We start from the raw sequence: 26,566 nt of genomic DNA on the forward strand, positions 1-26,566 counted from the left end.
TAGTTGAAAATAGTGTACTTTTGGTGCTTTACCAGTGTGCTTAAAGATAAGTTCTTTCAGAACAGTCCTTATAAATCTGTGCAGTTTTAGACACTAATGATCTGCAAGATAGGAATGGCATAGCAGATGCTTTTCAGAACATGGTTCTGTGAGGGATTTGGGGGGGGGGGGGATTTTATAAAGTATTACCTCTTCTTTCTGAGTTTGTAAGTGCCACAAAATGACAAAACTCAAATATTATACCTAAATAGCAGTACTTATTGCCACAATTAGATAGACAGTTCTGCAGAGGATGCACCATTAGTCTCATAAGCCATGTCTTGTGTTCTTGTTCTTCAGGAAGAAAACAATGCCATTCAGTTTTTCTGGGAAAATTACTGGTCTTAGATATTTTCTCATACCTCTATGCAAAATTTACCCAGTAGTTATAACTCTCATCTGGAGCAGGAGAAAATAAATTAGGTACTATAATGTGTTTTGAAATGATTCTATTTATTTTGCATTTTCTTGGCTAAGAAGAATAAAAGAAAATATTGAGTAGGTATTTCCAAATAGGCTTCTAAGAATCTCTTTTCTATGCATTGATGATTACTTTACTGTACTGATTGGTAATTATTGTTTTAATATAAAATTATTTTAAAGCATCCATCATTCATAAAGTATAATAATTTGACAATGAGATTGATGTAGTCTTAAATGGTGACATAATCTAAATCAATGTAGTCTTAAATGCTGACAGTGCCAGAGTAATTTTGTCCTGTGTTTGTATGTGACATTGGCAGAAGAGTTGATGAGTAAATTAATTTTTGTAAGGCCTTAAACCAGATAAAAAGAAGACAACATTGCATCAGATTTATCCTTTAAAAAAAAACCCCCAAACTTGTGAAATAAAATAGGTGCTCAAAAAAAAAAAAAAAAAAAAAAAAAAAAAAAGTTGCACTTGTATATAGACTAACAAGGAGGTAGGGAAAGCCACTAGATTTAGAGGTAGGATTCTTAATGCTTGCGGGCTTCTTCTGTAAGGGTGGCTTGTTTATAAATGTCGAACCTTGGATCATACACTGCAGGATTGCAGCTGCAGGATAACCAGCTGAGAGCTAAAGATGATATAGGACTGTTTGTCCCAAGAGCTACTCAGAAAATGGCCATTTTTTCTTTACTGAAGGTTATGAAATCACATTATCCTTTATTCCTTTCTTCTGACATAACCACTCAGGAGTTTCCTTGTAACTCCAGATGGCATGTTCCTCTTTTGAAGTCACTGCCTTTACAGTAGTGTCACACCAATAGTGTTTGATTAAGTTTATGTAAATGAGTATTCTTTCCTGTCTTTGAACATTTTTACCAGTCCCAAGTAGTAACAAATCTTAAAAAGCAGTGCTGGTTCCTTTCTATTCGCAGCATTTCACTTTCTGTGGCTCAAAGAATTGGGGAGAGACAATAGGGAGAACTCACAGATTTTAGTTACAAATTCTGGCATGTACATATGGTTACAATGCAGGCCTAAGCTATATAGTTTGAAAAAACTACAGATGTTAAAAATAGTAGCATATGCTATTTGTCAGAAATGTGCATTTTCACAGTCCTTTTTGACAATATTATGATTTAAGCTGCCCTAGATCGCAGCACTGCATTCTGATATTACAGCTTTAGGTGGAAGGTATAGCTTTCTGTTTCATCCATAGTGAGGACTGTGTTTCTTTAGTTATATTTTATTACCATTCTCTTATTTGGTGACTCTTATGGCAGAATTTCGAAGAAAGCTGTGTTCAAAAGGGTTACAAATGAGTATTTAATTATAGATACTTAGAATCTATCTTCAAAAAATATAAAGGCAAATGTTTTAAGCGTGTGGTGGAGAATAATTTACAAATACAAAATTAACATTGAAATAAAAGTTTATGACAACAGCAAATGTGGAAAGTCTGCAGGGGGAGCATTGCAAGATTATTTTTGTAAACTTGTTTCAAAGTTATTTGTGGCATTCAAAATATTTAGTAAATAAAACCATAATGAAGACTGGTGGTTCTGTTTTGTTAAGGAGTTTTTTTTGTATGCATTAAATGTCTTTTTTACTGGAACAATATGATATTATTTTTGTAAATGTTTTGTAGGCTTCAGCAAAGTGAGCGAAATAGGTGAAAGGCAGTTTGGAAAATTTAGATAGGGATCTTCGATACATATGAGCAGAAACAAAAATGAATCATGTTCTTTTATAGAGAGAATTTTAAATTTTCCTTTTCTTTTACAAGTCCATTTTAAACAGTAAACAATTTTAAAGGATTTTTGGCACAGAAAATTGGGTAAAAAGCTTTTACCATGTCAGAGTAGAGCTGAAGAAATTGCAGTTTTTAAGTGGATTTCTTTTGTACGCTCTATTTGGTTTTCAAAATAATTTTAAATATTCAGACTATTTAAATATACAGAACAATAGGAATTTCACATTGAATTGTAGTATCTCAGGCCACTGCCATTGCTCTTGCTGCCTGCTGTGCAATTGCAGATGACATCTTCTGTGCTGTAAAGCGGCTGGAAGCAGTTACACAACTAAAGCTAGATAAAGGAAATCATTGTTAAGGTCTCATTGAAAGCATAAGCTGAGTGATGAAAAATCTTGTCAATTCTCTCATTCCCTTTTAGTTTTGCAAGGATGTTAGGGCAATAAAGAGATATCTCCTGTAAGATAAGAAGCAGTAACAGAAAAAAGCTTCAAAGATTTGGCTAATTCTCTATATTTCAGTGCTGCAATTTGACATATCGCTTTTTCCAAATTATGGGTACATTGAGATGTGCATAAGCAACAGATGTGCTCAAAAAATTCTGTTCAAGATTTAGCTAAGTGCCACTTTTACAAACTCTATGTCTGAGAACAAAGGCATATTATAGTAAATATAAATATTACAAATTGATCTTAGAAATTCCATGGAATTTCAGATGTATGTTTGTATTGGAAGGCTTTTACAATTATGTTTACCTTAACTGTTTAATCAGAATGAAGAAATACCCAATTGCAACTACATATAATTTTTATAGGAGATTTCTTCCATTTAATTGACACTGAAAAAGAAAACACACACAAAAAGTGCTTTTCAATGGTAAACCCTGTGAGTTTTAAAAGCAAGAATTATCTGTGGTATTAACTTGATTGTTGTGTAGTATTTTTTTAAATAGGCCTGAAGATTTTTGGTAAAAAGTTTCATAATTTACACTTGTTAGAAGTGGGAAATTATTACATTGATGTAAAATTTCATTGATACCGCGGCTTAAAATAAGACACCTGAAAAATATTTCTTTCTAAGCTAAACTGTACATTGGTTAAGTTTCTTGAGTAGCTACCGAAAATATTGATTGCTACATCATTTTAGTGTTGATGAACAGTCCTCTAATATGTTTTGAAAAGAACTAAGTCTTTGAAGATAGGGGCTTAAAAAGTTGCACCTGACAGGTTCTCTAAGACCATTTGTCCTAAAATATACAATAGTTCATCATAATAGAAAATTTAAATATGGTTGAATGATATTTTTATGCAGCTTAATAACAAAGCTTAAATTAATTTCCTTTACAGAAAAAAGAGGGTTATTAATGTCTAAAATACTTTGACAGAATTCAGATTTTCCAAACTGAGTTCTTCTCCCATTTCTCTTTTAAGAAAGAAATGGATTTCTTTCTTAAAAAAGCAATCATTGAGGGTTTTGCCTTTAGAGGAGAGCTGTGTCACACTGGTTCTTTGAGAGCATCAACAACTGTCTGCTCTTTGCATTAACAGGAGAGGCGGGGAAAATCCCAAATGACAGGGGATGGCCCTTGCTAGGTGACACCCATCCTGCTGCCCCCAGGGGACACGGGGAGGGCAGGCAGCAGGCTGATAGTGGAGTTCTGTTTAGAGTCAGATCATCAGTTAGAGTCTTTTGGTACACTGAAGGCCCTGGCTCTGGTTATGCTAAAGAACAGTAAAATTTCACCTCAATTGTGCTATTTTATGTCTTGATGCTCTTATTTCTTCCTTTTGAAACATTTTTGGGTTTAGATTTTCAGAAGAAGAAATTAGTATTAGCCATCTAAAACAGTATTTAAAAACTGAATAATCAAATTTTGCTTTTCTTCCATAAACCAAGACTGAAAGGAATAATTGCTTTGTTTTGACAAGTGAACCAAAGAAGTATGACATAGAAGTCTTACAGGAATGCATGCATGAAAACTAGGCTGTCATGTTTACAAGGTGATTTTTTTTCATTTGATGAATTTTTCAAACAGTTACTAGTCTGTAAACTATACTGATATTTTTTCCCAAGGAGCTTCTTTTGGCTGTAAAGAGTTAGGATTAAATATAAATACATAATTTTGATTCTGCAGCTATTTTATGAAGACTCATTCCAAAATGTTAGTATTTTTGCTATATATATATATGTACGTATATAAAATACAGTTCATTTTACAACAATCATTGATTGTTCTACAAGACAGTTGAATAAAAGATGGGTTTGAGTTATAGATATTGAATGGAGTTAAAATTATATTCTGTGTAAACCCTTTATAAGAGAAAAGGGTGTGTGTGACCAAGTCTATTGTAAGTAGTATCATAATTGAGGAAAGAGCTGTATTTTCAGTATGCCTTTTATCTCAGTTCTGTAAAGCACTGTTTAATAGTTTCTATTTAACTACTACTTTTAATTAGTGTCTTTAATTGTAGTAACATCTGTTAAGTTTTAGATTAAAAGACTGACATTTCCTTAATGCTTTAAGAGATATATTTGATTTACATCCAGCAAGTGATTAAGTTTCAGCTACATCCCGAAATGCTGCAAGTGTTTGAATTGTTATTTGCAAAGGGATATTCTGTAACTTCTGAGAATTTAAGAAAACACTTTATCCATTAAATATTTCATGTTGGTGTGCTGTTAATTGATAAGTGAAACATATTATGCTTTAGAGAACTTCCATGTTTTTTTTAAATGTTGCTTTGGAAGAGCAAAACCAGACATGTGCATTTATGCTACTCTTAAGTCTACACCTATGACCAAAACCAATCATCTTGACCTTGCATATTAAATATCTGATGTTCTTTTTAAACATGTTTTTTGCCGACAGTTCACTTCGAAAAATTCAATTTGTTTTTCTAGTAGTGCCTCTAGATAACAACCAACACTGTGGCTGCTTTATAAAAGAATATTGCTTGCAGGAAAAAGAAAGTATTTGTTATATTTCGTTGTCCAAACTGTGTGCATGTGAATATTATGTTTGTTTCTCATGTTGTTGCTGCAATATGGATAGTATTAAATATGACATACTAAATAGTAGACATGAAATATACTGATTATTAAGAAGGTTCCAGTTTTTATATAATATTTTTCCTTAATTGCTAGTAAGTCATCACTGATGGTAAAATCAATATCATTATTTTCCCACAAGAGGATGCAGAAAAAAATAGAAAACAGGAAAAAAAAAACCCTGCTAATGCTTTGTTTCTGATATAAAGACACAAAGGTAGTGTATTAGTTTGAATAGGCTGATGGATTTGACCTGTGAGTCAAATGCTATGTGAGTCAAAATGAGTACAAAGCAAGATGAAACTTGGTTTAGTCTGGATTTTTATGTTTGCGTGTATTTGCAATGATGTGCTGAATTTCCAGAAGACAGTCACTCCTTGGACAGAAATTATAAGTATACAGAAAATAAGTTTACCCTGTAATATGTTTGCTTTTAGTTTCCATTTATAATTATATATAGAATTTTGTATATATATAATTATTATTATATTATAAGATATTTTTTCCTAAGTCTTAAAAAAAGGTTACTGCTGTGATTAAGGTAAAAGAACTGATTTCTTTAAACTAAAGAAATGCAAGATACTATGAAACTTATATCAATACTTGCATTCCCGGTTTCCCTCTGTACCAGTCTGTGCAGAAACATAATAATCTAATATTTATATTATTATATAATCTAATCTCCAAAGAACAAGATGTTGTGTATTTTGTTACTTCTAGTCTGCATATTTCCATTATTTAACCATTTTTCTGTATTTGTTTTACAGATTCTAAAAATGGAATGGGGAGGAGAGTATTCTTTTGATTCTTCCAATTTAGACTGTTTGTTAGATGTCCTCCCTGGAGAATTGGAATTTAGACAAATCCTTAGTGATCTTGATGAAAAAATAAAGAAGAACTCCTCCAGGTAAAGAGTATTTTATTTGAATCCAAAATACTAGTGAAAGTCATTTGTGAAGAAATGTGGCTTAACTCACCTTTCTTTTCTAGTGGTAGGTTAAAATTCTGATAAATATTTCAGCAGTAATTTTATTTTAACCACTCGAGCATTTAAGAGATTTTTAATGCTGTATAATTATTGTGCTATAGTCTTTCTCTCTGTGGTATTTTTAACAATTGTATCATCTTAACCTTAGGTTCTGTTGCAGCAGGTATGATAGTGAAGGAAGAAAATGTGAATTCTCATGACAGTTGTATTTTCTATTATTATGAGATAGGATTTCCTACTAATGAGATCCATTTTTATTGACTAAAAGAACTACAGAATTTGACAAAAGGCAAAGTTTAAACATTGTGGCTGAACTCTTTAGTACCTTTGTAATACTTTCATCAGTGAAAGATGCTCTTAAGCAAATAAAGTTTTCGTCCATTTAAAAAAATAAGTGTACAGTCAGAGATATAACAAATGGTAGGATTTTATACTAAATTTTGAAAATGCTCACCTTTGTGAGCATCTTCAAGTATAAACAGTGCTTCTTAAAGTATGATTTCAAAGAGCATCCATCATGACATCTTTTTCAAGATTGTATCATTTTAATGTAGCCCACGTTTGTCAGAGGTCTTTGCTCCCAAACAGCTTCTGAAAGAATGGAAATAAACCATTGCCATACCTCACTGGAAACTGACTTAGATAATTTCTCAGTTTTTGTCATACTAGTTATGCTGAGCTAAGAGGTTCTTTTAGGGGAGTATTTCTATTAGTTTTACCTCCCATTTGCACTTAAAACTTAGGGTTTACTAAAGTACTTGCAATATTAATTCCATGATAGCAATGGTACTGAAGATCTGGTAAATATGCTGTTATGGACCACTGCATAATATAATTTAATGTTAAGCATTTTCCACGTGTTGACATGAGCAAAATGTAGATACTTAGAGATTCGTTTATTTCATAACATAGTTAATTACACAGGTAATTAAGTTTCCTGTGTCTATGGTCTTGTATATCTGGAAGAAACAGCATCAGCATTTTTAGCATAACTGTTGTCACCTCTTCAACTAACAAATAAAAGTGATTTTGTTGTCCTTGTTTAGAGATATCCTGAGAATTAGGAAGGTGATTCTTAAAATGAAGCTTTAGAATGAATGCTTCACTACTGTTTTTTGTTTTAATGTGGAAAAATGTATGCTGCTTGTTGAGAAAACTTTGACTATGGGAAGAGAAGCCAGCTGTTCCTTCTTTTAAGTGGTACTTTATAGCCACTTAGCATTTTATGTTACGTTTTACGTTAACATCATCACAGTGGAAGTGTTTCTATGTCTTGAAGGAGGCTGATTGTCACTGTCTTACCTGTCTAGTCTTACAAATTAGAAGGAATTTTTACTGTAAATTTTGTGAGATCCAAATGATATTTTATTAAAGGAGAGCTGGAATTTGGATTAGGATGTGATACACAGCAATGCACGTCAGGAAAAATTTCTGCTGAATTGACACTTAAGCTAGCTTTAACCTTATTTTCACAAGGGAAAATAGGAAGTAGCTCTGTAGTTACCAGGTGCTATTTTGCTCCTGTAGTATGTCAGTTTCAGAATTTGAAAGAGTTTAAAATAAGATGGACAGCAGCTGATGTGACTTTTAAATTAAAAAGAGTTCTTTTATTGCTAATATATTAGAGGTAGAATAGAATGTAATAATTTTCAAGTTACCATTGATCTTTGTAAGTGCTATGATAAGAGCAGCTCTGTGTGATACAGTGATACAATTGAAATACAATCCATTTTTCATCAAATAGATTTATGCTTTTATTAGACCACAGAGAATAAACATAATAGTATAGATCACATATATATATATTTTAAAATAAAACATTGCGTAAAAAATTATGAGGCAAGAGTGTATAAATCATTCAACTGCTAATTTATTGCCTTCTAACTGAATAGATTTTATAAAATTGTGTGACATGACAAATCAGATATGGTTTTTAGCTCTTGAATTACCTTCAGTAGTTTTGTACTGTACCAATTTTATTTGGTGCTGTAACAACAACAAAAAAAGGCCATGTGTGTGCAATTGTGTTATTTGCAAATTTTGCAAATGACATTGCAAAAATGTAGTAAGTGGCTCATTCATTCACTTTTATGTAACAGAACTCTTATTACACTTGAATGTTAAGTTGATTTTTACAGCAGTTTATAGAAGCAGGTGAATATGAACTCTCAAAACAATCATTGCTGCTGGCCAGTTTTGGCTACAGGGGTGATCTCAAGGTTATTCTCAAGTGTGAAGTTTTACAGGTTTAATCAGGTTGGCCTTTTGTCTTCATTCTTTCCTTTCACATTTACTTTGACTTTTACTGCTCATCAAAACTGAGTATTTGGATTATTTTTCTGAATCAGTGGTTTAAGAATTATTGACATTTCACTTGCTAGCAATTCACAGATTAAACTTGCAGCTTATATTTAGTACTTCTAAGCAGGAAATACAGTACAGAGCTTGAAACCAAGCCTATAGTTCATAACTTGAAGTGATTGCTAAGCAAAACTTCTTCAGCAGTTGATTTTTATTTCTGTATTCAGTTTTTTCTTCAGTCAGTGCTACCTTTTAGTTGTGATAAAGCTATAAGATTTTGTGAGACTGTAGGACAGTAGGAGATATTGTATGTCTTCATCATCAGAACAATTGCTTAGAATTCAACCCAATTATTTAATAATAATTGTATCTCTGCAGCACCCTGCAAACTATAAATTTGTGAGTCTTTTCACAAAAGCCTAATTTGACTTCAATCTGATAAACTTTGTGTTGGTTTAACACAGCCTGGTTTTTTGGGGTGGGGGGAGGCACAGAAGTGCTTTCTGTGAGAGGCTTCTAGAAGTTTCCACAATGTCCAACAGACCCAGTCGCTTATGGCTCTGAAGATGGACATGCTGCTGGCCCAGTTAGAGAAGTTGTCAATGCCTCTGTGATGGCACATTTAAGAAGAAAAATCCGCACAGGAGCAGCTTTTTCTCAGGGGTGGCGAGGCGCCACGGCTGGGACCGTCTCGGCGCTGCACGCACAGCCGCGTGGCTGCCGCCACCATCTCAGCACAGCCCACGGCGAGCTCTGCCTGCCTGGCCGCCCCTAGCCAGCTGCGCTGCGGGCAGAAGGGCAGGGCCGGCGACTGCGGCTTCTCCTCCCCGGCAGCCCGCACGAAGAGAAGCACTGAATGGTCCCACGTGCCTGGCGGCGGCTGGGCTGCATGACTGGCAACGGGAACATGGAGAGTGACTCCCCTGCACAGAACCTAGACAAAATCATTGCAGGATCCTGCAGATATCTTTAAAAAGGTAGCATTTGTTGGCAATAGTACTTAAGAGCAGGAGATTTTTTTCCCAGTCAGAGAAAGAGGAGGAAGTGAGGACATGTGGAAAAAGACGACATGGTGACACCAAGATCAGTGAAAAGAAAGTTGGAGAGGAGGTGCTTCAAGCATTGGAGTCGATACTCCTCTGCAAGCCATGAGGAGGACTATAATAAAGCAAACTATCTCCATGTAATCCATGAAGTCCTTGGGGGGATATAGAGATACAGTTGCAGCCTGTTGGGAAAGTGCTCATGCTGGAGTGGATGGATGCTAAAAAAAGTTGTAATCCAATGGGAGACCTGAACAGAGAGGCCGTTGTTTCCTGAGACAGAGAAAAGAGGGCCCTTACTTCCAAACTAGAGCAGCTTATCCTTAAAGGACTACACCTCATGAACTAGTGACTCACACCATGGCAGTTTTGGGAAGACTGTTTTGCCCCTGGGCGGGACTAACATTACAGCAGGAGGTTGGCTGAGACTGCTACTTGTGAAATTGGAACAACACTGGAGAAGTTCTCGGAGAACTGTTTCCCATGGGAAGGACCCCAAAGCACAGCAGAAGAGAGACTCCTCTCCCTAAAAGCAAACTGAAGAAGTATTTTGAGTGACAAACTGACCAAGTCCTCCCATGCCGTCTCCCTGCACTCTCAGTGGGAAGGAGAGAACAGCTGGGAGGAGGGGGGTGGGGGGGAAGGTGTTTTAAAGGCTTATTTTACTCCTCATTATCCTCTTCTGACTCTGTTAGTAACAAGTTTACTTTATGCCTTTAAGTTTGAGCCTGTTTTGCCCTTAGAGTGTTTTCTTCCAGTCCTTAACTCATGAGCCCTTTTTTCTGGTTTTCATGGCTGCCTGGCATGTTTACCATTGTCAAACCACGACAGACTTCAACCTGACCTAATTAACAGTAGTTTACTCATAAGGATTTTGAAGGTCTATTTTGAAGGGCTGCAATGAGGTCAGTGCTACTAAGCGCTTAGAGCATTGCATCTTTTCCCATCACCATTTTATAAAATTATGATTATTATTTGGGAACTAACAAGATCTTGTGAATTGTAGACCTGGAAGGTGTCTCAGTAAGGATATTAGTGTGACATGGTCCAGCTGTTGATCATAACTTTTCTGATTTGCCAAGAAATGCTTACCAATGTCAAAAAAAAGGGATGGAGGAGTTTCAAACAGGATATTAAGTCAAGCTATCTCATTCCATTATCCTGTATCAGAACTGACATGTAAAAGGGCCTATATGTTTTTAAACTGAGGTGTGCTGCAGGAGTCATCTTGCTATCTTATTTTGAAGAAAATCTTTGCTTGTTCTGCTCAGGAATTTTCAGGAAGCAGTTATGCCTCATATTCCTGTTAGTCAAGAGATTTATCAAAATTTTGGCTTTTTCAACCAAAATCCCAAGAGTGATTGAGTGTTTGGGAGAATTTCAAAATGAGGGCTAATTGTAGAGGAAAAAAGTTATCATTTTATCAGTTTTACTTGGACTTAATATTTATCACAGCTTTCAAAAGTAATTTGACTCTGGGTGAACGTAGCTGGCTTGTTGTACAAATGTATTACTTTAGTGTTTGCCTGAAAATTTGATGCCTGTAAAGATATTACAGCAATGTTATTAAAAACTTTGTCAGAATAGTAGTTGTCTAGTCTAATCACTTTACTGGACCAGTTGCTAGGAATAAGTAAACAGAGAAAGGAATGTATTTTTTTTCCTAGGCAGACTGTGTTGCCTTTGTGCATAATACCTGAATCTGGGTTAGTTGTTCCACAGCAACTTGCTAGCTGGGCAGCACACTTGCTCAGAAATTGGCTGTTTTATTGACACGTGATTTCTTTATTCAAATATTCAGTGATTATCACTGTGTCAGTACCTTAGGTGGTTAATTAGCTGTCATCTACATCTACAGAAGCTGTAATCAGATTTTTGACTGCCCTGTAAAGTATCCCATTTCATTTCATATGAGCATATATGAGATGATGGGTTTTGAACCCTTATTTGTCACTGTCATGTTTTAGTCAATGGAGTTGAAAAACTCATGTTTCACTGCCTGTCTTCTGAAATAACTTACCAAGACAAAGCTTGCATCTTGTGACAGAAATATCTCGAGCCTTTAAAACAAGAATGGAAATTAAAGGTGGGCAGGCAGTGGTTCATTTAGAACTGACTGTTCATATATGGTTAAGCTGTTAAGTACTTTTTTCTTGCTAAATTGTAGCAAAGCCATCACCATTCTATTTCTTCTGGTTTTAACGACACAGTTACTTTACAGTTAAGAGTGGATATGTTTTGTAAGGAGCTAAATTAGAGATATGCAATAGTTTTCGAAGTCCTTGAACCAGGTGCTGTGTCTTTGGTTTACCTCTTTGGGTTCAAGATCAAGAGAAAGTTTAACAATGAAAATGTCTGTGTGAATTACACTGCTAAAAGTCTTTCTGCAAATTTTTTTACTGCTCACAGCAGGTCCTCTGATACACAGTCTTCCAAATGATAAGATTTTTTTGTATGAATGTCCTATACCTCTAGCAGTCAAGCTTTTTAGTGAGTAATAACAGTAGTTTTCTAACGCTGCTTAATTCTTCAACAGCAGTGAAAACTGATCTTATTTATTTTAAAACAGTCTGTTCTGAATGAAAGATATGTAAACTGATTCTAAAGCTGTGTTTCCATGAATGTGAGGATCGTAAGAATAAGGAACATGAGGTTAAAAGATAATTTCACTTTATAGCTTAGCTGTTTAATTTAACCAATGTCATTGTCATTTTATGGTTGCTCCCTATGCTAGATGAAATAAATTGAAATGTGCTTGTTAGAAATTGAAAGGAGTTAGAAGATCATACTTCAACTTACTCATAGTAATCTTAGGCAATGGAAAATGATACATGGAGGGGGCAACCCTTATTCTGATACCATAAGTTTCAAAATAATGTTGTGTGACATTGTATGATAGTGCTTACACTATCAGTTCCATTACAATACTTTTTAAACTGTTTGTCCATTGATGAAGCCACTTTAAAAGCATTTTCTCCAGATGATTAGGTTACTTGTAAAAACTATCATTAATTTAATAAATAAGAGCACCTAAGAGCTCTTACCTTGAGATTGTCTCTCTGCAGTATGAGTACTTACCAAATGGTTTTCCAGAAAAGCACCCCAATGTGGACACAGATAATATAAGACAACTTGGCTTTGGTTTGTTAAAGAACTGCAGGCACTCTCCCCTATAAGGAGAGAAGCTATTTCAGTCACATCATTTTCACTTTTATAATGGTATGCTAGGAGTACTAACCACAAAAAATATGTGCCACAAAGGCTCTGGGTACTACCTGTGTGGGACTAAAGATTTGTTTCTTGAAAAATCAGTCAATTAAAAAAAAAAAAAGTGCAAGCATAACTATCAGGTTTCTTTGCTACAGAGAAAGGTTATGTTTTTTCTTTGAGCTTTTACATTCCACTCCTTCCTTAGTAGTTTGGTGACTGTTTTTTTCCTGTTTGTGTCTGAAGAGTTCCACAGGTTCCAAAAAAAAGGTTGAGTCATCTGTGGACAAAAAATTTATTGAGGGTTATTAAATTTGGAGGTCCATAGTATGTATATCATGTCAGTTGACATCATCTGGATTAGTGCCTCAGTATGTTCAAAGAAGGAGTGAATTTGCTACTCTGAACTTGAAAAAAGTACATTTGCACTTAATTAAAAAATGTTACTGGAAAAAAAGGAATCCAGCACTTTTAATGAAATACATTAAGCATATTTTTCACATCAAAATTACATTTTTGCTTGCAGTTGCTGAAGCTTTAGGAAATTTCTTTTCTAAACCAGGAAATCAAAGACTTATTCTACCTATGTGATATGAAATTATAAAGTTTCTGATACTAGCCTAGGTAGTGAGAATAATTTTAATAATATTTAACAGAATAATTTTTTTTAACTTAAAATGCTGCTTTCTGAACTCAGATAACAGACTATTTTTTAAGGTAACCAAATTCCTAAGTTTTTAATTAATATAATTCATGTAAAGGAGTAAGTAACTATAATTAACCATGTTCTTGTATTACTGAGTGTTGACAAAATTCTTAGCAAGATGCAGCAGTGGTTTTAAAACCCTGTTTACCTACAGTATTCTGTATGCTGTAAATAAACAGGACGAAAATATGTTTATTCAATCAAAAACAGCTTTAGTCCTAATTAAATATGTATTTTGGGAGGATAAAAGGATTAATTAAAATGAACATAGTTATCATGATTTATACTTGTGTGGAAGGTAAGGAGCAGGGGAATGGCACTGAAATCTATCCGTTTAATCCCCTTATTAGTATTGGGACCAATTACCAAAATGTCTGGTCTTGAGAAGGCTGTATTTTATTCAAAGCTTGTAGTTTATTAGCTTGGTCACTGATTCATATGTCAAAGATAAGTGTAAAACTTCACTCATAATAGTAGTAGATTGGCAGAGATTTAACAATAGTAGTGTCTTTTATAATGCACAATGCTGTAATGTATTTGGGTATGTTTGAGATACATCAGCACTCCACAATAAGAGCCTTTGATAGTGTCCCAAGAGCCAGGGTGTATGAAGAAGGCGTTTAGTTTCATAGTCCTGAGAACAGGTTTCACTAACTAAAAAGATACTTGCCAATCTTTTGTCAAGTGTAGGATTGGACTTCATGGTTGGGCTATTAAAGCCAGTTTTGCCAGGATCTAAATTCTATTTTTCTAGCTGAAACTGTATGAAATATTAAGCATTGCTTTTGAAAAATAAAAGTAGAAATGAAATACCAAAAAGATGTTTTTGCAGGAAAATAAATAGAGTTAGATTGTTTTTGGATTTTTTTAGTTTTGTTTTGTTTTCACTTAAGTGTCCACACAAGTAGAAATAAAATAATTCTGGATGTTCAATTGTTCTTATGATCTTTGCAAATGAAATCACTGTAAAAACGTAACCGACACATCTGATTTCATAAAAAGAGTTATGATTCTAGATGAATGTTAAGGAATGGATCAGCTCCTTGAAAACAAAGTCTGTTTTCTTTCAAATATTCTAATGACAAAACAAGAAAGAAAAGATCTGCTTTCTCAGCACAACTGGCTCTGAAATTCTTTTCAACATTTTCTGTGATGTCAGTGGAGCTTTAAGAAGTTATTAATATATCTTATGTTTTATAAAACAACTGCTGATTGCTAAAGGAGCAAAATTGCACATTCAGCTTTGAATGCAGTACTTGATTCAGTTTCAGAGATTTATCATCTCTGCTTTAGCTAATTAAGCACCAAAGACCAGATATTAGGTTGGCCAATGTCTTGTTCATTAACTACTTTATTAAAATGAATAAGATTGTTTGAAGGTGAAGCTGTACATACACTGGCTGAGGATGGTACAATCTGGCCTGAAGGAAAGTTTTTTTAGCTCCAGCTCAACAGCACTTAAATGTTAATTGTTAATTCTGCAAATTCAGGTCTTATTTTGTGAGAGTAGCTTAATCTGTGAATAAGAAAGACTAGAGTTACCCTAAATTTGAGTAGTTTTTCTTTTTAAAATATGGCATGTATAAAATACTGTTGTCTCCAAATAATGTAGAAAAATCCTGTGATTTTTTTTTTTTTTTAGCATAGAAAAGTGTCTCAAGGACCTGCAATTGGACATAAATGAAATCTATGCTGACGAAGTACTACAAAGCACAACTGACTGCATTCAGTGGCTAAATAACTGCAATTTTAGTTCTCTGAGACCTTCTTCTACAGACCATGGAGAGCTGCTGGAGTTCCTTAAGACCTTGGTAAAAATTGTTTATTAAAAACTTTATTGTTGAAAAGTTGATTATACAATTGGAGGTGGAGAGGTGGATGGATGAGTTCAATTCGTTTTTTCATTTCAGCCTTTACTGTTGTGAGGGTAGTTCATAAATCCATGCCCGCAGCAGGGCGTTATGTTTCCTCTTGATCATGCCTTAAATAGACAAACTTGGAACAAAATCTTTTCACAGATGCTACTATATGTTCAGCACTGCTTGGATTGTTTTATAAAACACATGTTGGTAAAAAAAACATTGGAAGTTACTGTCTACACTGAGGCTGTTAGTGTTACTGCATGTTCTTCACTTTTATCAGTATGAATTTAACTCATCTAATGTATGTTACTGTCCTTTATGCATTATTTAAGCTTAAACTTCCTACCTGCTGTGTGGCCAAAGAGGTAGGTGATAGATGCCCTATCCCTGTAAATGTTCAAGGCCAAGTACGACTGAGCTCTGAGCAGCCTTATCTGGTTGAGGATGTCCCTGTTCATTGTAGGAGGATTGTAGTAAACAAGCTTTAAAAAAGTCACTTCCAATCCAAATGATTCTGTGTTTCCCAGTGAGAAATGTAGAACATTCTTTGTTCTACCACGTTGTACGACTAGATGCAACCAGAAATCAAATTTCACTTCAATGAAATTGAAGAGTATTAGAGAGTATTTTTATCCAAAATTTTTATTGAAAGCTTGCATTTGGATACACATGTGGAAATGGAAGTCTGGAAAATTGAATTGGCAAGATAAGTGAAGGTTGATCCCTCAGTAAATGATGGTCTTCAAGTTTATATATAAACTATATGTATGCATTTGATATGATACATATATATAAAATCAAAACACATAAACAGTATCCAGTGATTATTCTTTGTTACTTCCATGTCATGGTTTAGTTGTAGACCATGAACAACTTTAGGCTAAGATTAACTGTAATGGAAGAGAACAGGAATGTACAGAAGGCAAATTTAGAGAAGGGAAGTGTTTTCTCTGGCTAGAGCACAAGCTTGATAAAATCAATGGTTGATGAGAGCAATATTTTTTTTTTAACTTATATGATTCTTGTTGCTCTTTCAGTCACCATTGATTCCGCTGAATATGGATCTGTATCAAATGAGGAAGTTAGTTTTTAGAGACACCAAGTCTTTAATGTTCATGTGGTGAAGAGTGATTTTGTTCTCTTCTGGCAAAGTTCGTCAGTATGAATATTGCTGTTAAAAATCATCCCATTCAAGGATGTCAGAGGCTGCCACACGTCTTACTTGATCTAGATGAAATTGGAGAATCCCAGAAAAAGCTGACTATGAAGTTCTTGCTTTCAGGAGTCTTTTGTTATTCCTCTTAGTCCACTTAGATCCTTATTGTATTCCCTCAGAATGTGGCATGGCAATGATGACTTACTTGGGTCCATTCCCTGCTTGCTTCCTTCTTCAAGGTCTATTCAAGCCATATGCCTGAACACCAGGTGGCGGCATTTGTTTGGAAAACACAAAAATGTCTCCATCTTATATAAGATGTGCTTTCCAGCTCTCCAACTTCCCGGGAGCTTACCAACTGCATGACAGTCTTGCTGTGAGCTGTAGTATCCAGTTAAGCCTTGAAAATGGCTCTGTGGCAAGCTGCTAAACAGACAGCAAAGTGAAAAGCCTGGACGTCTCAATTCTGCAGTTTATCATAAAAACAGTTTTGGAGCTCAGTGACTTTCACATCACTATTTCCAGGCTTATGGCTTCTTAGATAATCCACCCTGTTGTGTAGATGGAATTACAGATGAAAAATGTATCTGTACTGTCTGTATCTGTAGTACTGACTGTACCACAGTCTGTCTGTAAGAAGCTACTTTCATCTGCAGTCAACTATTTTCAATAATATTCAGAATTAATGAGATTATTATGAACGGACTTTCTTAAATATATATCTCTATCCATTGAACTAATTAGATAATTTCTTCTTGCATGCTTTTAATTAAATATATATAATTCATATTCAGTAACAGGAACCTTCTTTCTACTTCAGGACAACATCCATTCATTGTTTTAATTTATTATGTGTATTTATTTTGTTAGGAATTTTGTGTAAAGCTGCTTGGACAATTGAAAAACAGTACAAAGTTCTTTTTGGGCTTTGCCTGGGGTGCTATATTTAGGTTTATTGTTATTATCACACATTTGTAAATTTTTATGAAAATACCGATAATTTCTTCATAAAGCCTGAAAATGTTAATTATGTGAAATGTTGTCATTCTTTGTACTGTCCTGTAACTCAATATTTAAAAGCTGAATATATGCACTAACAAATTGTCATTAAATTCTGTTCCTGATAAAATCATGGCAGATTCTTTTTTTAATCAAGTCATCTTACTGTACTTGTTTATTGATATGGTAGGTAGTTGTGCATATTGCGCTGTATTCTGGTTGGTAAATTGCAACTGGTTTTCTGTATGTTATTGTTATGACTAACTTTCTGTGCTCAAAAGGGAACTTCTTGTGCTTCTCCAAAATATCTGGATACTAATTTGGATCTTTTTCTCTTGAATAGTGCTGGCATCATCTTTTGCGATATTTTTATAGGTTAATTTTTAAATTAAAAAGTGTATATCAATATAGGCAATGTGTGAAGACACTTGATAACACTTTCTAGAGCTTCACAGTTCACTTCAGGTACTCTTTCTGAGTTATCCCTACATCTAAAATAGCATCTGCAAGCTCCTATTTTTAATGCTGTAGTTTAAATGCTGTAGTTTAAAGGGCTTGAAACAGTCCTTGGATATATAAAAATATTTCTGCTTTGCCTTTAAAAGCAGCAGTAGGGACTTGCTTGGAAGATCATTTGGATTCACCATTGAAGGCATCAGGTGCATACACTGTTTTGATAGCTTCTTTTGCTTCGTACATTTCAGAATGTAGTATTTGAGCATGATTCATAAAAAAACCCCTACATTTAAAGTCCAGAAGTCTACTTGCCAAGAGACAACCTTTCAACACAGTGGTTAGTAATCCGGGTTTCAGTTTACACTTTGAAACACATTTTTCTTTGGGGCCACTAAACTTTATAGAATAGTTTAGCAGATAATAAAAGAAAATGGGATCAGTGTTATGCACTTTGATATATATGACTTAAGATTTGAAGAAGAAAAATAGGTAGTCTGTTATTTTTAAGACTTTCTTTATAAGAGGCAATCATGCTCCCAGTTTGTTATTCAGAATTAGGTACTGTAGTGAAAGTGATGGTTTTTTTCAAGAAACTCTGGTCAGAGTAGAGGGCAACAAGAAGGTTAAACCCTCTAAGGTATGTAACAGGTTTGAAACATCCAGAACAAAGAATAAGAGTTCTGAATTTAAAAATTTTTGTCACTCTAAAACGTACTTATCTATTAAAAAAATCTTGCTAAGGAAGAGGAAGGATTTAGTATTTGGCATTCCAAAATGGTTATGTTTATGCAATACCACACTCAAACTTGAATAATTTACCTGCCCTTCAAAATGGGAACAGAAATAAAACCAATATTTTCTTCAAATATTGTAAGTTAAATAAATCAGCAGTGCTGCAGGTGGAAGGTAGAAAAGGTTTCTTTACCAGCCTTGCTTTATAGGATGGAGTATGCCTTGCAGACTGTGCTGATTTCTAGTGCTTAGTACAGGGCTATGTTTTGCATTTGTGCTGAACACACAGCACAATATAGAGGTTTTTCTATTATTGCTGGGCAGGGTGTACACACAGCCTTTCTGCTTTTCATACTGGTGAGGAAGTTGGGGGTGCATGGGAGGATGGGAGGAGACACAGCCAGGACAGGTGACCCAAACTGACCAAAGAGATATTCCAGACCATGTGGCATCAGGCTCCATATATAAAGTATGGGGAAGAAAGAAAACAGGTATGTCTGAAGTGATGACCTGGTGATGAGTGATGCTGTCCTGGAGATGGCTGAACACCTGCCTGCCATTGTAAGCAGTGAATTAATTCTTTGTTTTGCTTTGCTTGTGTGCATGGCTTTTGCTTTACTTGTTAATCTGTCTCTCAAGCGACGATTCTTGTGGCTTTTACCCTTCCAGTTCACTCCTCAGTCCTGGTGGTACAGGGGTGAGCAAGTGGCTGCCTGGGGCTTGGTTGCTAGCTGGGGTGGAACTATAACAGGTAAAGGACAGACTGGAATGAGCCCCCCGAGGTGGTTTGCCACAATGCTTTTCTCTGCTGGGGAGAATCAATGGGAGATGAAGGAGTAAGTGAGAGGGCTTCTAGATTCTCATCCATTTAAGCCTTTCCTACTGAAACTGAGAAAATCAAGAATATCACCAATTCCACTCAGTTTTCTTGTGATGGTACTATTGAGCTGTGACAAGAGGAGCTGCCATTTGCTGCATGACCTCTTGAAGCTGAAGCAGCTCTAAGGTCAGAGATCCTAGCCCCAGACTGAGAGAGAGCTCTTCAGACTTGAAAGAAGAAGGAGCAGCAGCCATGTGATTTCACTTGCTTTGTTAACTGACTGCCTTCTCCAACCCATACAGCACAGATGTACATGGAGATCACTACTATATCAGTCTGCATCTTGGTTTGATGGGTTACGCAGCTTCTTATTCCTCTGTCCTGTGTCATCTAAGACTCTTTAATTCTTGACAAGTTTTCAATTTTACGTCTTTAAGCGACTCCTGGGATGACTTTTTTATCCTTGGAATGGTCTTTTTGATGATTGCCTGCTGAGCCCTAGAAGGTGACCATTTTATAAATTAATTCCTTGCTTGGTTTTATGAGAAAAACCGGTCATTATCTGTGTAAATCTTAAGTAATTTTTTCATATCACTTTCTTTAAAAGATGCTGTGACAACAAAAAGGCTGCCAAGGGTTTCCTTTGAACTGTGGTCTAAAATTGATTGAGAAAAGAGGTTGGGGATATAAGAAAGATTAGAAGATGAGTGTGAGTTATTGGCAGAGGTAGACAAGAAATTTAATTCATGTATAAATCCTGTTTTCCACAGATTTCATTATTTCTGTTGCTGACATATCTTGCTTGCTGTTAAGATAATTAGTATAAGAAACTGGTTTTAGTCTAATATGAAGCTGTTCATTTAATGAACCGTAATTTAAAAAATTTCTAAAGTACTGTCTGATTTACCTTTGCTAGCAAAACTTGTTGAAGAATGAGAAAAATCAAGAAGAAATGGTACTTCACTTCCTTCTGGATCTGTCTAGTCAGTGTGGTGTCTCATTTCCCTGTACTGCAAGTGGGACGTCTTTTGAGATAACATCCTCGCTTCATACAATTCAGGATGATTCAGCTGTGGATGTGAAATCTCTTTGGGACGATGTGAGATTGCATCTTCGACAATTTTTAGTAAATAGACTGCAAAGTCAAGAAGAAACAAACTCTAATGCTTCTCAACAACAAATGGAGTTTAAAACTCAGTGTGTGCAGCAGCTTTTGTTTCTTTATCCCAAATCAGAAGTCTTAATGAGGTATCAAAATATGCAGAATAAACTGGTTAGTGATCTTCTACAAAACTGTATTTTGTCTAGTTGTGGTGAAACAAATTTTGATAAAGTGGTTCATGGTTACCAAAGTTCCATACCCAGATTATGCACAATGATAAAAGAGGATTTGTATATATTAAGTGGGACAATTGGTCCATCTTCGTCATTAAAGTTTATTAATGAAACTTACCTGGATACCATCACTGAAGAAATGACAGTTCTTCTTGAAAGACTTTGTGAACTGCAGTTCAAAGAAAATGCTCTACACATAGTTAAAGCAAACAAGATTTCAAAGAAGCATGGAGGAAGAGTTCACGCTGTGGGTTAGTAGTCTTATTTTATGTTCTTTGTAGTTAGGTGTTACTTTAATGATGCTATTTTTTAAAAAATATACTTGATTATTTTCTGTGAAGAGAGAGACCTGAAATTAGTAATTAGAGCTTTATGTTTAAAACATATTACCGCAGTTGAACTCTAGACTGTGTCAGAATTGTGGTGCAAGAGTAAGAGAGAGTAACTTATGTAATTAAACAAAATCCTAGTATAATCCATTGGATAACACTGTGATGTCATAGTAATTTTTTTCAGCCTGTTTTTTTCCAGCTACTGAAAGAAGTACTAGAATAAGAACTATTTAATCCAGATTTATATAAACACAAACTGTTGTGTCTTCTACTCCCACTTTTTTTTTAATTGTCAGACATTTAAAGGAGTTTATAGGAAAGACAGTACAGTAATGTGTCCATAAAACAGATAGCGATTCACACATCAGAGCTGACCCAAAAGATTACTCTGCTAATTCTAATTCTGAAACTAAGAAACAAACAGAAAACCCATTTACATTTTCTAGTCTTGTGAAAATACAGTATGTTCAAGTTAATACTGCCTGGTCATTTTTTCTTGTTCCAAGAAATGTCAAGAGGAAAAAGAGTCTGTTGTTGATGTAGTGTTTCCTGTATTTTCTTTTTGCAGTTTTTAAGTCTGACATGCTAATTTCCAAAGGGAAGAACCAATGCTTTGAAAAAAAAAATACAGAATCAAAACTTCCATAACATAATTGCACAATTGTGTGTAATTGTTTTTTCAGAGCAGTGTTTGGAGCACACCTCTGTGCGGGAGCTGTTTGTTTAAAGCATAGCTTTCCATGAAGTGATTTGAAGACAAAAAATATTGAAAGTTTAGAATCATGTGAAAAATACAGAAACAGAAGGTCTTGAATTGTGCAGCATAAAGAAAGGATTAGTGAGGTGATGATTTGTCAGGTCTACACAGAAGAAGATCACATACTTCTGAGTTTTAAAGTCAGCATATGTGTTAGTCAACTAAAAATTCCAGTGGAAGAAATGCAAAGATTATTTTTAACAGGAACTGAAATATGGAGGAGTACTGGAACGTATGAAAGACAAGGAAGAAGGCATGCAGATGAATAGAAAGGATGAGAAGTTCAGTGTTGGTGGGAAACAATGAAAAGAAGTAGTGTCAGAGTACTGTTGAGATATGAAATAACAAGAAATGTGTTTTTGAATTACATGGTGAGATGTGAGTCAGTGAAAGGATTCACTGACAAAAAAAAATTGCCTGCAGTGAACAGAAGTTTGTAACTTAATTTTTCTTTCAGTCTCAAAACAGCTCGGGAAGATGGGGAAGTTCAGTTATCTCCATTTTACATCTAAAACGTGGAGTTTGAAGTGCTCACAAACATGTCTCTCTGAAAAAATCATACTTCAACTCTGTATTATAAGATGGGAGAAAACAGTCATTCAATCTGTTAATAGAGTACTTCCTCTGCCTGCATTTTTTTTGCCACAGGATGTGACTTTGCATGTTTTTGTGCCTGGTACATCTATCGGTGCAGATTTCCAGTGCACATTTCTTTTGCACGGTCAAAAACACAGAGGAAGGTGAAAACAAACAGTAAATTTTAGGTCTTGCTTGCTTGCTTTAAAATTTTAAAACATTTTCTGCAATTAATTAAAATATAATTTCTCTATTTCATAAATATTAGATCAGATTTTAATTTTTATTGAAAATTCATTAAATGTCAGATTTTTGAAACAGCAGCTGTCTCCTTAACACCAATAAAATGTGTTTAGAATTGCTGTTCATTAATATAATTTAATTCTCAGGATTACTTTCTTCACAGGGGCTGTCATAGTCATGTCTTCATGTTATTTTACTTCAAGAAATTAGTATGGGTATTGATTTGCCTACTGGTTTTCTACTATTCTTACTAGTTTTCTGCAGAAAACTGCTCATACACACTTCAGCCAGGGAAGCCATAAGGCACCAGTAGTGAAATCAGGCTAAAACAAAATATGTGGTCAGAGTTGTGAAGTTTTGAGTGTGATTTCAGTTTTTTTTCATTTTCTGGATGTGTCATAGCCTATTTGGTATTATTCATCAATTCAAGCAAATGGTATCCTTGTATCATAAATAAAACAGTTATTGCTGTGTAACTTATTTATATATGAGCTCATATGTGAAGAGTCTTTTTTGGAAAGAGATTTCTCTCCTATAAATATATGAATATACTACATTTGTACCACACTAAGTTATATAAAGGCATTTTTTTTCCTTTAGAATTAAAATGTTCACAAGGCAGTTCACAGTGAAATAACTATTTGGGAAATATTTTAAGAGATTTGTAGTAGTGGACAAGTTGTTAATGTCAAGTGACTTTTCCTGCTTGGAACTCAAATTCTGGTACTTTGTTGCCCTTCCATGAATTACAGTAGAAATTTATTTTTCCCAACCTAACACAGGCTAGGTTAAAAGACAGCTTTAATAGATTACCTTGACAGTGATACCCAGTTTGCCAAGTATTAAAAGAACCTAATGTATAAATATAGAGGGAAGGACAGAAAGAGAAGGGCTTTTTCTTAGCTGAAAGACAGATGTGTGTCTTATTTTTTGATGTGTCTTGCTTCTGCCCTTTGGGAGCCCTCAAACCAACACATTTCAGAATATCAGAATAATTTAATCTAGGGCATTCAAGTGGGACTGTTATCCCAGAGGTGGTAGAAGGGTTTGTGTTTGCTTAGTCCATCCTCAGGGTAATGTGGTTTTTTATTTTATATTTGTGGTGAGTTTTTTTTCATAAGAACTGCTGTAATTGATCCTACTATACAGCATAGGGAAAAAAATAACAGAAAATGATATAGTGCCAAAACCTCAGAAAACTTTGTATAGACAACATATTTCTTTTGGGAAAATAGAGGTAGTCTATAACAAGCTTTAACAGAGTTATCTTTAAAATATTCCATATATAATAATCTATTTGAGCAGTAAAGAATTAACATTTTTCTTTTCATTCTGTGCTAGAGCAATTATTTGTGAAGTACTATGAAGAGTTTATTTCCATTTATCAGTACCTAGGAAGTGTGTGGCTTGACAGAGAAGCTGTCAAAATGGCATGTGAAAAGAGGCAAATTTTGGAACTCAGCATCTTGGGTTGCCAGCTCTAGTGGAAGCAGGTGCTTTTATGTTACAGCTTGATCCTATTACCTGTTACATTTGTGCCTCTTATTACCTTTAATGGTGCAGAATTCAGCCAATATTATTTGGGCTGTTCCTGTACAAGGTTTTTGTATAACATTAATTATAATTTCTCTGTGCACTCTCAGAACATAGTGTTTCCAGCTTGCTAGAATAATGTGCAAGGAATGTTTCCCAACCCACTCCCTCAAGTTTTTTTGTTAATAGGATTTTGTTGTTTCACACTTTCTATCGTATTAATCATTTCCATCTTTCTAAAGTTTATGTAATGTTGTGGTATTTAAAAGTATACAAAAATATCTGTTGACGATACTTAGCATGGAAAGAATCTCAGCTGAGATTTTTTTGTGATTTTTTGCTTCAATTTCCAAGGTGGTATTTCTCAGAGATTACTTGGGTTAAGTCTGTGTATTGTAGTTTTACCTTTTGGACCTTTTTTGATTACTGTGTTTTCAAATGCATATTAGAACTGCATTTTATCAGCCAAGTGTTATAAAGTGGTTTGCAGAGAAACACATGGGAGTCCTGTCAAAGTTAGAATTCATGAGAAGATTTGACAGACCTGGCAGTCCTTAATTTATCTTTCAGCAAAGACCAAGGAAGATCAACTTTTAGAGTTCTTCAAGATCTCCTGTTTCAATGTAGGTGCTATTTTCAGTTATTTTCAGCAGGCTTTCTTAGTTTCTATGCTCTCTTAAAGCATTCTACTTTGGTGATTTCTGTATGTGAGTGTGAAGACTTCAGAGAATGTGATAACTCCCTCAGCCCACAGTGTAGGCAAGAGAAATCAAAGAATGCATGTGGAATCAGTTTATGTCATTGGCAAGGCCCAAATATTGTTTCAGATCTCTGAGAAATATTACTAAGAGTATAATTTTGTCATATGATAGTTCTTGCAGTTTTCGGAAAGGACTTTTTGGTAATAGTTACTGCTTCAGAAGAAATTATTAATTGTAGAATAGCACCTAAAAACCCACTCTTAACTGCTAGAAACAACTGCAACTATTGTCTGTCTACAAGTTTTAAAGTCATTTTAGTTGAAGGAATGTTTAAAAAATGTCCACTATTTCAGTATTTTGATAATTAAAAAAAAAATTATTGGATGTCACATGCTTAGTTCATTAAATGGACAAGTCAGTTAATTAGTGCTAATTCAGAAATGAAATAATTTGTTTATGTTTGAATTGTTTAAAGTGTTACTGTCTATCCGGAATTGAAGTGTATGATAGGAATGTCTTGTAATTTATTAGAGGCTATGCATGCTTTTGAGAATTAAGGAGGAGGTTGAGTCTCTGGTTTCAGAGCAAACTGAGATAGGTATCTGTGTATGAAGTAATTTTCTTGAGCATGATTACAAGGCACTTCATCCTCAGTGTGCTTCAGGTAGTCTCTGTGGTCTGTTCCTCAGGGTTGTTTAGGAGCTATATGCTGTCAAGGAGTCAGATTTTTGAGATAATTTGTTTAAGATAACAATATAAATTTGAAGTCAGAGTGTGATTCGATGTTCTTGTTTTCCATCCTGTATTTCCAGCACTGGTCTATTTTTTCTTTCATCAGTTGGTCAGTAAACATGATTTACAATTAAAGATTTCGTTTTGGCAGACCTACCCATGCAATGTTGACAAAGGACTTTAGCATTTGGTGGCAAACATCTAGCAACCTGACATGGAATCAACCTTCACTATGAGGTCAAAGCTGATCTCATTTTACTAGGAAGACATTGTGGAGCAGGTTTTAATAAATTTTAATCAATAAAATTAAAAAAAACCCCCTAAATTAATTTTAATTTTAATCAGTTGCATGTGTAGTGAATCTCTTTCAAAACATTAGTGTAGTTTTCACTGATGTTGTTTAATAGCTGGCAGTGACATCTCTGTGACAGACACACTCAATTAAATCTATGCAAATTTATGCATGCTTATCATGTTTATACATCAGTTGAGTTCTCTTACTTCACTGCATTTTTTTTGCCACATGCACAGTATGGATATATGGTATAAGCATTTATGAAAGTCATGTGGTAATGGTGGTATCTAATAAGAAAATGTTCACCATTTTTAGATCTGTAACCTTTTATTTTTTAAAGGGACAAAAAATGCCAATGTGTATTTTCTTTGTGAAGGCAGCTTTACCAGTTTATCCTGGAACTCATAAGTCTCACTGCAACTAACAGGGAGCTGCAAAGCAAGACAGGTGTTTAAAAACCCTTAACGGCTCAGATAACAGTTTACATCACTAATAGTTCTTTCTAGGTCTGTCAGTTTCAATCAG

The 26,566-nt window shown here is 34.7% G+C and overlaps 1 protein-coding gene across 3 annotated transcripts in view; it reads left to right on the forward strand.

The window, feature by feature from the left end:
* KIAA0825 (KIAA0825 ortholog) overlaps positions 1 to 26,566 on the forward strand; it is a 229,143-nt gene that overhangs the window by 32,286 nt on the left and 170,291 nt on the right. For all 3 annotated transcript variants that reach the window (XM_058044253.1, XM_058044255.1, XM_058044256.1), the window contains exons 2-4: positions 6,035 to 6,174; positions 15,155 to 15,323; positions 20,454 to 21,123. In XM_058044253.1, coding sequence (XP_057900236.1) covers positions 6,044 to 6,174; positions 15,155 to 15,323; positions 20,454 to 21,123 — 970 coding nt within the window. In that variant the 5' untranslated portion in view covers positions 6,035 to 6,043. The remainder of the gene's footprint in view (positions 1 to 6,034; positions 6,175 to 15,154; positions 15,324 to 20,453; positions 21,124 to 26,566) is intronic.

The sequence above is a fragment of the Melospiza georgiana genome, chromosome Z, assembly GCF_028018845.1.
Source record: "Melospiza georgiana isolate bMelGeo1 chromosome Z, bMelGeo1.pri, whole genome shotgun sequence".
Classification (NCBI taxonomy): Eukaryota; Metazoa; Chordata; class Aves; order Passeriformes; family Passerellidae; genus Melospiza; species Melospiza georgiana.